General features: G+C 41.3%; 1 protein-coding gene across 3 annotated transcripts; it reads left to right on the forward strand.

Moving 5' to 3' along the window:
* Positions 1-3,625: 3,625 nt before the first annotated feature.
* On the forward strand, positions 3,626-6,368 carry LOC116912585 (PRAME family member 8-like). Of its 3 annotated transcripts, none has more exons than XM_032916698.1 (3): positions 3,626-3,912; positions 4,369-4,959; positions 5,801-6,368. In XM_032916698.1, the coding sequence occupies exons 1-3, from the start codon at positions 3,626-3,628 to the stop codon at positions 6,366-6,368; spliced, it is 1,446 nt and encodes a 481-aa protein (XP_032772589.1). The 3 variants fall into 3 exon arrangements, with proteins under 3 accessions (XP_032772589.1, XP_032772591.1, XP_032772592.1); XM_032916700.1 differs by having other exon boundaries at positions 4,372-4,959; XM_032916701.1 differs by lacking the exon at positions 4,369-4,959.
* The last annotated feature ends 4,608 nt before the right edge of the window (positions 6,369-10,976 follow it).

Consider the following 10,976-nt stretch of genomic DNA (forward strand, 5'->3'; position numbering starts at 1 on the left):
ACTTTTGGGATCACTTAAATACACTGTCATATCATCTGCAATTAGTGGTATTTTCATTTCTTCCTTTCCGATCTGTATTCCTTTGATCTCCTTTTGTTGTTGGACTGCTCTGGCTAGAACTTTGAGACTATATTAAATAAGTAGGGAGAGAGTGGGCAGCATTGTCTAGTCCCTGATTTCAGTTGGATTGCTTCAAATTTCTCTCCACTTAGTCTAATGTTAGCTACTGGTTTGCTGTATATGGCTTTTACTATGTTTAGGTATGGGCCTTGAATTCCTGATCTTTCCAGAACTTATCATGAAGAGGTGTTGAATTTTGTCAAATGCTTCCTCAGCATCTAATGAAATGATCATGTGGTTTTTATCTTTCAGTTTGTTTATATAGTGGATTATGTTGATGGTTGTCCATATATTAAACCATCCCTGCATACCTGGGATGAAGCCTACTTGATCATGATCGATGATTGGTTTGATGTGCTCTTGGATTCGGTTTGCTAGAATATTTTTTTTTTATCTTTATTAACTTGAGTATTTCTTGTTTACATTTCGATTGTTATTCCCTTTCCCGGGTTCCGGGCCAACATCCACCTAACCCCTCGCGCTCCCCTTCTCCATGGGTGTTCCCCTCCCCATACCCCCCCCCATTACCGCCCTCCCGCCAACAATCATGTTCACTGGGGGGTTCAGTCTTGGCAGGACCAAGGCCTTCCCCTTCCACTGGTGCTCTTACTAGGCTATTCATTGCTACCTATGAGGTTCGAGCCCAGGGTCAGTCCATGTATAGCCTTTGGGTAGTGGCCTAGTCCCTGGAAGCTCTGCTTGCTTGGCATTGTTGTTCATATGGGGTCTCGAGCCCGTACAAGCTCTACCAGTCCTTTCTCTGATTCCTTCAACGGGGTCCCATTCTCAGTTCAGTGGTTTGGTTTGCTGGAATTTTATTGAGTATTTTCCATCGATCTTCATAAGGGAAATTGGTCTGAAGTTCTTTCTTTGTTGGGTCTTTGTGTGATTTGCATATAAGAGGAATTGTGACTTCATAGAAGGAATTCGGTAGCGCTCTGTCTGTTTCAATGTTGTGGAATAATTTGGATAGTATTGGTATGAGTTCTTCTGTGAAGGTCTGATAGAATTCTGCACTGAACCCATTTGAACCTGGGCTCTTTTTGGTTGGGAGACTTATAATGACTGCTTCTAATTCTTTAGGAGTTATGGGGTTGTTTAAATGGTTTATGTGTTCCTGATTTAACTTTGGTACCTGTTATCTGTCTAGGAAATTGTCCATTTCCTCCAGATTTTCAAGTTTTGTTGAATATAGGCTTTTGTTGTAGGATCTGATGATTTTTTTGAATTTCCTCTGGCTCTGTTATGTCTCCCTTTTCATTTCTGATTTTGTCAATTTGGACATACTCTCTGTGTCCCCTGGTTAGTCTGGCTAAGGGTTTATCTATTTCATTTTTTCCTCAAAGAACCAGCTTTTGGTTCTGTTGATTCTTTGTATAGTCCTTTTTGTTTCTACTTGGTTGATTTCAGCTCTTAGTTTGATTATATCCTGCCCTCTTCTCCTCCTGTGTGTATTTGCTTCTTTTTGTTCTAGAGCTTTTAGGTGTGCTCTCAAGCTATTCATATATGCTCTCTCCTGTTTCTTTCTGTAGGCACTCAGAGCTGATGATTTCTGTGGAATCTTCTGCTCCTGAGGTTCTCTCTTCTACGTCTTGTATTGTTTTGGTGATGCTTGTATCTATGGCTCCTTCTCTCTCTCTCTCTCTCTCTCTCTCTCTCTCTCTCTCTCTCTCTCTCTCTCTCTCTTTTTCGGTTTTCTATATCCAGGGTTGTCTCCCTTGGTGCTTTCTTTTTTGCTTCTATTTCCATTTTTAATTCCTTCACCTGTTTGTTTTCCTGTAATTCTTTCAGGGATTTTTGTGTTCCCTCTCTAAGGGTTTCTACTGGTTTGTGTTTTCCTGCATTTCTCTAAAAATGTTTCTATATCTTTCTTGATGTCCTCCAGCATCATGATCAAATGTTATTTTAAATGTAGATCTTGCTTTTCTGCTGTGTTTGGATATTCAGTGTTTGCTTTGGTGGGAGAATTAGATTCCGATGATGCCATGTAGTCTTGGTTTTGGTTGCTTGGGTTCCTGGGCTTGTCTCTCACCATGAGGTTGTCTCTGGTGTTACCTTGTTCTGCTATTTCTGACAGTATCTAGAACATTCCTATAGGCCTGTGTGTCAGGAGTGCTGTAGACCTGTTTTCCTGTTTTCTTTCAGCCAGTTATAGGAACAGAGTGTTCTGCTTTCAGGCATGTAGTCGTTCCTGTCTACTGGCTCTCAGCTGTTCCTGTGGGTGTGTGTCCTGAGTCCACCAGGCAGTTTACTTGAAGCAGAAAAGTTGGTCTTACCTCTGGTCTGGTGCCTGAAATCGCTCCTTGGGTCTCAGTTTCAGCTCTCCTTGAGGGCAGCAACCAGAATGGCCTGCCCCACCTTTCCCGGGTTCCTGTGCACAGGTGGCTCAGATGGCGCTAGGTGTTTTCCCGTTTTGTCAGAAACGTGGACATAGAGTAGTCTCCTCTGGTTTCCCAGGCATGTCTGCCCTTCTGAAAGTCTAGCTCTCCCTCCCACGGGATTTGGGTGCAAGGTGTTGTTTGAACAGGTCCCTTCAGATCTGGGCACAGTCTGGACTGCCGGGCTCCTGCAGCTTGAGTGCCCTTATCTTCCTGTTTCTAGAGGCTCTATACTGTTGTCTCTTGGTCCAGGGATGTGGACAAAGGTGGGTCTGCTGTCTCTCCCATGGGGTTGGGAGCAGGGAGCTGTGATCAGCGAGGATCTGGTGCTAGCTAGAAATTGGAAGTGTCCTGTCCCAGAGTAATTTTGCCTTACTGTGTCCTGAGTCCACCAAGCAGGTAAATTGGAGTAAAAAAGTTGGTCTTACCTCTGGTCTTGGGTCTGAAGTCTTTCCTCGGGACTGGGTTTCAGCTCTCTGTGAGGTCAGCAACCTGAAGGCCTGCCCTGCATTCTCCCCTGTCCCTGTGCAAAGGGGGCCCAGATGGTGCTAGGTGTTTTCCTCTAGAGTCAGAAATGTGGACAGAGAGTAGTCTCTTCTGTTTTTCCAGGTAAATCTGCCCCTCTGAAGTTCTAGCTCTCCCTCCCACAGGATTTGAGTACAGGGAGTTGTTTGATTGGGTTCCCTCAGATCCCGGTGCATTTTGGACTGCAGGGCTCCTGAAACTTGAGCACCCATGTCTTCCTGTTCCCAGATGCCCTATACAGCTTCCTCTTGGGTCTGACATGTGGGCAAAGGTGGGCAGTACTCTAGGTCTCTCCTGCCCTGAAGTCTCAGGAATTCTCTCTCCATTCTTACTTTTTTTAAAATGGAAGTGTCACACTTAAAATCGTTTGACCAGAAAATTATATACCGATTTGATTGATCGAATATCTCCCACATTGCCAGTGTGAGAGTCTTTCTTTACATGACCAATTTAGGATGAAGAGGAAAAATGATGTTTCTACCATTGCCAGAGCAGTAGCTTCATCATTGCTGTGATTGTGAGGAAGTTTTATAAATTTTTCTTGAAAGTGCATTCTTTTCTGACTCCTTCCCCAGGAGCTTTCTGACTGAGGACCTTAGAAGATGAGTGGCCATACCCCACCCACACTTGAGAAGCTGGCAAGGCAGACTCTGCTAAGAAATGAGGCCATGGCCATATCCTGTCTTGGGGAGCTGCCTACTATGCTCTTCCCAGCACTGTTCAAGGAGGCATTCGATGGCAAACACATCAACCTCATAAAGGAAATGGTGGCAGCTTGGCCTTTTCCCTGTCTACCTGTGGGGGCATTGATGAAGACACCTAATGGGGAAACCATGAAGGCTCTGCTAGATGGAGTAGACATGCGACTGACAAGAAAGTTTCACCCAAAGTAAGGAATAACTATGTACTGTATAAGAGAGCACATGAACTACACAGTAGAGATTGTCAAGGTGGTTGGCTTGGTTATACATGGATCAGAAATTTTTGATCTCATCATCATGCAGGGATACATGGTTCTTGAAAGCAATTTACTTGTACTAAGGATAGTTGAATATGGATTATAGTTGAATATGGACTAGAGTAAATATAGCCTCACAGTAGAATGAGCCTATACCTAGCATTCCCACAACCACTAATAATGTGACTAATTAAAAATAGGTTTACCTTAGTGAAATAAAAATAGTCAAGTGAACAGAAGTCTGGGAAAGGATCTGGAGCATGCCTGAATCCAGTTTGGATATCAGGTGCTTAAACAACATACCTCTCAATAGGGGAGAGATGAGTTTAGATATATGTATTAAAAGCTGATTCAGAGTCTCATGAGGTTCATATGTTTCACCAACAGGAGGACAAAACTACAGGTCCTCGATCTGAGAAATGAGCACCATAACTTCTGGAATATATGGACTGGAGCAGAGGACAGCAGCCATTCAGCAGAGAACTTGGAGGAAAAGCAAGTAGCGAAGGTCTTTCCCAGATATGCACTGAGGCGGCAACGTGTGAAAGTCATAGTTGAACTGTCCATCTTTTCTTGTCTCGAGGAACAACAAGCCTGCTTCTTAAAGTGGGCCCAGGAGAGAAAGGGCTCCCTACATTTCTGCTGTACAAAGATGACGATCTGGGATCTGCCGGTCCATGTTATCAGAGAGATCTTGAATGTTTTTGATCCACAGCATATCACAGAATTTGAACTGCATAATGAGTGGACACTGTTAGAGCTGGCACATTTTGCTCCCTACTTTGGACAGATGAGAAATCTCCGCAAAGTCTCCCTGGGACCCCTGAAGATAATCTCCTCTAATCACAATGAAACAGGAGACAGAGAAGCCATGTGTATCAAGAAGTTTATTTCTCAGTTCTCCAAGTTCAATTGTCTCCAGCATCTCAGTATGTTTTGCTGCCATTTTCTTAGAGATCACATGAATCAAGTCCTCAGGTAAGTAAGAATGAACAGCTAGTTCAGCTCCCAAAGCAAATCTGTCTCTCTTATCTTAAGGATTAGTGGTGTATGATGTCAGCAGTCACTAGGAACAAACATTCAGAGACACATAAGACTCAGGATTTATGTCCTATTTTCATGTATACTGAGTGACACCCAGTTAATTTTACAAGTGAAATCAGTGTTTCAAATGAGCACTCATTTTTTTTTCCCGGAGCTGGGGACTGAACCCAGGGCCTTGTGCTTCCTAGGCAAGCGCTCTACCACTGAGCTAAATCTCCAACCCAAATGAGCACTCATTAATTAGAGAATTGACCTGGAGTTAAGATAGATAATAAGAGTGGGATGGAATTCTACCAGGATTCATACCCAGGAGTTGGGGGACTCAGTAGCATAGGGTGAACCTGAGCTATAGAACAACCTTCTATCTTCCCTCAATTCCCTTGGATAAAACATTGAGAGCCCAAGTAGCACTGAGTGCTTGGGACGGGGTTTAGAGCTTGGCCTGCAAATGAGAGCAAGGATGAATTCAGAATAGATCCAGATTCAGTGAGCACACAGCAAATATTTATCGAGATGCTTTTCTTGGGATGGATGTTCTTCTGTGTGCTTTCTGGACTCATGAGCTGAACCGCTTTTCAGTTTGAGAGTGAAGTCAGTCCATGAACTGTGGGGTGGGCATGACTGAGCAATTTCCAACAGGAAGCATCATAAATGATGTCCTTGATCATTTAGTCAAACTCACCGTGGGGCACTTGGTTCCCTCTACCACTCTGTACATTCCAGCCAAATCTCTACAACACCATTAGCCAGAACTGACCCCCTGTTCTATCCCTAGGTGCCTGATGACGCCTTTGGAGACCCTCTCAGTTACTTGCTACATAATTTCACAGAACGACTTGAATTTCTTCTCCTGCTGTCAGAGCCTCTTTCACTTAAAACATCTGGAATTGATAGGAGTGCTCTTATATGGTTTAGATGTTATGCCCCTTAGAGGTCTCCTAGAGAAAGTGGCAGACACTCTTGAGACTCTGAATTTGCAGTGGTGTGGGATGAAGGACTCTCAGCTTTATGCCCTCCTACCTGCCCTCAAAAATTGCTCTCAGCTCACCACAGTCAAGTTCTACAGCAACAAGTTCTCCATGCCCTTTCTGAAGGATCTATTGCAGCACACATCCAACTGGAGCAAGGTGAATGTGGAACAATACCCTGCCCCTTTGGAGTGCTATGATGACTCCTCTCAAGTTTCTGTAGAAAGATTTTCCCAACTTTGTCGTGAGCTCACGGATAGACACAGGGCAATAAGGCAGCCCAAGAACATCTCGTTTGCTACAGAAATCTGTTATACATGTGGTAAGCGCTGTGTCTATCATAATGGGCCCAGGCTTTGTTGTTGCTGGCAGTAAATTGTGAAGTAGAACTTCTGTTTTTCAGTAAAAAACAGGCTTATGTTGAATGGGTTCATAATGGAAAGACACTGATATTGCATGAGTGAAGCTAAGGTCAGGGTGAAATTGCCATGTACAAAATAAAAGTTTTCTTGATACTTCTTTTCCTTGTCCTTTTCCTCGGCTACATTTACAACCCTCTTGTTTCACTGCTCAGTTAAGTGCAGTAAACATTTAAACTAAAGTAAGCAACATAGACATAGCTCCAATGAAGTAGGATTAAATGGATCACGGAAGATGAAAATACAGTACATTCAGACCACAAGGCACCTTGCACCCCTCAGAGATGCCTAAATGGAAGAAGACAACCCAGGACAAAGTAAACAGGCTTTCCACTCTGACTTTCTACTCTTGATCTTTTTGTCATGCCTCCATGAGATTACTACTGCGAACCTATGTACACTCTATGCTACAGCCACATGACTGTAGAGCATTATTCCTATGGACTCTCAAACTATATGTAGCACCCAAAGTGTATGTAAGGTGTCCAATAATATGCAGGTCCCTCTACTATATAAAGCATTTTCTTTACAAAAGAATTTTATTCTAAATCTTTAGTTGTAAAAAAAAGTTCTCCCTCAGACTAATCATTATAACTCCTTACTGGAAAGTAAACTATCAATAAAATAATTTATTATACATTGTATTTATTAAGCACATAGATCATAGGTTCTCTGTTTAAATATCATTGTTATTGTCTACAATGAATAATGGATCTAAATTTAATTACTCAACAAATGCCCTGTGGAGAGAAGCCAAAATAAACACATTGATGCCAGGAATATCACATTTCATACTCTTGGAAAGATTAATAAGGTTATCAGCTAAGTTGGGACCCATCTGGACATTTATGCTGCCCTAAGGTGCACAAGAAGACAAAAGAACAAAAAAGAACAAGAAACCTCTCTCAGGCTCCTTCTTTCTCTCTTCGCCTACAACCTGTCTTTTTGTCTGTATGTCCAGTTACCTGGCCTTATTCCTTGGGACCAGTGAACTCACCTAAGATTTGTCCACAGGAAACACGCTTTCATATTCTTAAAACAAATGACCTATAGTTTGAGAGAAATTGCTCACAGGCTTAGAGCACATGCTACTGTTGCAGAGGATCAAAGTTTGATTTCTGAGCTTATAATCAGGTGACTCTCAAATGGAACTCAGTCTTCATGTAATAAAACCTGCTTTTCTGGCTTTTGTGAATCCTCACTTTTCCATGACCAAACCTACATAATTCACATTCAGATATACACCTAGCTGAAAAAGTCTTGAAATTAGAAAATACCATCAATTTCACAAAAAAGTAAAAAAAAAATGGTCCAATTAATTATAACAGGGGTGTTGATCGGTAGCAGTTGTGTGGCTCTGTGAAGAGAGCATGTGGAGGTTCAGGTGTGTCCACTGAGCTCAATTGGCCAGCAATAGCATAGTTTCCTCTGGTCTCTAGGCTTGGAGGTCTTGCACCAAGGGAGAGTGAAAGGAAATGAGGAGTTTGTCAAGGTACAACATTTATTTCTATATAAATTTTCTGTATATTTGTGTTCTATTTATCTGTATGCTTTCATGAGGAGAAAAGGTATCAGAGTGCTAAGATGGTTGTGACGTGGCAGATGGTTGTCTACCATTGAACTTAGGTTGTCTGAAAGGAGAGCCAGGAGTCTTAATTACTGAGCCATCATCCTTCCAGGTCCATGTTTGACAATGTAAAAAGCACTCATGGATGCATAATCACAAGAAACCTGGTGTCTGTTTTGCATAAAAACGTACCAGTTTGGCATTATCTTTAATTTGTTATACTTCAGATGGTTTGTGCACATGTGTATATTTATGGCTTGCATGTTTGTTTATTTTTTAGATAATCACTAAGTAGATCTGCCAAAAGAATACCAATGTCCTGAGTCATTCCAAGAAATGTCTAAATGTGCTTCACTTAATAGAGTGTTTGTCTATCCATTCACTGGGTCTGTGAACACCATTAACTAGGGTGTAACAATACATAACAGTTACCTCAGCACCCTACAGGTTGAGGTTTCAGAGCAGAATTCAATATCATTCTATCTACTTATCTGAATACCTAATATAACCTTCGAGAAACTTCTTAACACTTTCTTTCTGGTCTCTCTTGACTTCATCTTATCCCTGCTCTGGAATGGAATAAAAGATGTGCAACATAAATAAATAAAGATCAAAATAATAAAAACCTCAAAGGATTTTTATAGTATAAACCTTAAGCATATATTGATAAGGAAGGAGAAAGAAAAATGTACAGGGGGAAGGAGATAAGAAATTAAAATAAATATAACCTTACTTATTTATGTCTGTAGGGAAGTACATTAAACATTCATTGTATAATTTACATATTCTGTCTGTTCTAAGTTCATACTAACTGTAGCCACCCATCTTAACAACAATCCTCACAACTTTTCTTTTTTTTCAATCTTTATTAACTTGAATATTTCTTATTTACATTTTTCACATAATTTACATTTATTGAGTTTATATGTATGTTTCATTATCTCAGATGCTATGTATACACAATATTATATATGGAGCAAACATTAATTGCCAACTTATTTAAGCTGGCAGGGATTTAATAAACACATATTCTTTTTTATTTTTATTTATTTATTCATCTATTTTCTCATTTTTTTATCTTTATTAACTTGAGTATCTCTTATTTACATTTGGATTGTTATTCCCTTTCCCGGTTTCTGGGCCAACATCCCCTTAACCCCTCCACATCCCCTTCTATATGGGTGTTCCACTCCCCATCCTCCCCCCATTACCGCCCTCCCCCCAACAATCACGTTCACTGGGGGTTCAGTCTTGGCAGGACCAAGGTCTTCCCCTTCCACTGGTGCTCTTACTAGGCTATTCATTGCTACCTATGAGGTTGGAGCCCAGGGTCAGTCGATGTGTAGTCTTTGGGTAGTGGCTTAGTCCCTGGAAACTCTGGTTGCTTGGCATTGTTGTTCATATGGGGTGTCGAGCCCCTTCAAGCTCTTCCAGTCCTTTCTCTGATTCCTTCAATGTGGGTCCCGTTCTCAGTTCAGTGGTTTACTGCAGGCATTTGCCTATGTAATTTCTGTATTCTGGGTGTGTCTCTCAGGAGAGATCTATGTCTGGTTCCTGTTGGCCTGCACTTCTTTGCTTCGTCCATCTTGCCTAATTGGGTGGCTGTATAAGTGTGGGCCACATGTGGGGCAGGCTCTGAATGGGTGTTCCTTCTGCCTCTGTTTTAAACTATGCCTCCCTATTCCCTGCCAAGGGTATTCTTGTTCCACTTTTAAAGAATGAGTAAAGCATTCGCATTTTGGTCATCCTTGAGTTTCATGTGTTCTGTGCATCTAGGGTAATTAAAACATTTGAGCTAATAGCTACTTATCAATGAGTACATACCACGTGAGTTTTTCTGTGATTGGGTTACCTCACTCAGGAGGATATTTTCCAATTCCATCCATTTGCCTATGAATTTCATAAAGTCATTGTTTTTGACAGCTGAGTAATATTCCATTGTGTAGATGTACCACATTTTCTGTATCCATTCCTCTGTTGAAGGGCATCTGGGTTGTTTCCAGCTTCTGGCTATTATAAATAAGGCTGCTATGAACATAGTGGAGCACATGTTTTTTGTTATATATTGGGGACTCTTTTGGGTATATGCCCAAGAGTGGTATAGCTGGGTCCTCAGGTAGTTCGATGTCCAATTTTCTGCAGAACCTCCAGACTGATTTCCAGAATTGTACCAGTCTGCAATCCAACCAACAATGGAGGAGTGTTCCTCTTTCTCCACATCCTTGCCAGCATTTGCTGTCACCTGAGTTTTTGATCTTAGCCATTCTCACTGGTGTGAGGTGAAATCTCAGGGTTGTTTTGATTTGCATTTCCCTTATGACTAAAGATGTTGAACATTTCTTTAGGTGTTTCTCAGCCAATCAGCATTCCTCAGCTGTGAATTCTTTGTTTAGCTTTGAACCCCATTTTTTAATAGGGTTATTTTTCTCTGTGCGGTCTATCTTCTTGCGTTCTTTGTATATTGTGGATATAAGCCCCCTATCTGTTGTAGGACTGGTAAAGAGATTTTGTCTCTTATCTTTTGTATTCTGTTGGTGATGCTTGCATCTATGACTGCTGATCTCTTTCCTTTGTTTTCTATCTCCAGGGTTGTCTCCATTTGTGATTCTTTATTCTTTCTATTTCCATTTTTAAATCCTTGATTGTTTTGTTCAATTTCTTCACCTGTTTGGTTGTGTTCCTGTAATTCTTTATGGGCTTTTTGTGTTTCCTCTTTAAGGGCTTCTACCCATTTATCTGTGTTCTTCTATATTTCTTTAAGGTGTTATTTATGTCCTTCTTGAACTCTTCTATCATCATCATGAAATGTGATTTTTAAATCCAAATCTTGCTTTTCCCCTGTGTTAGTGTATCCAGTATTTGCTTTGGTGGGAGAATTGGGTTTTGATGATGCCAAATAGCCTTGGTTTCTGTTGCTTAGGTTCTTGTACTTTCCTCCTACCTTCTGGTTATCTTTGGTGTTAATTAGTCTTGTTCTCTCTGACAGGATCTTGTCCC

Source organism: Rattus rattus, chromosome 11, assembly GCF_011064425.1.
Source record: "Rattus rattus isolate New Zealand chromosome 11, Rrattus_CSIRO_v1, whole genome shotgun sequence".
Classification (NCBI taxonomy): Eukaryota; Metazoa; Chordata; class Mammalia; order Rodentia; family Muridae; genus Rattus; species Rattus rattus.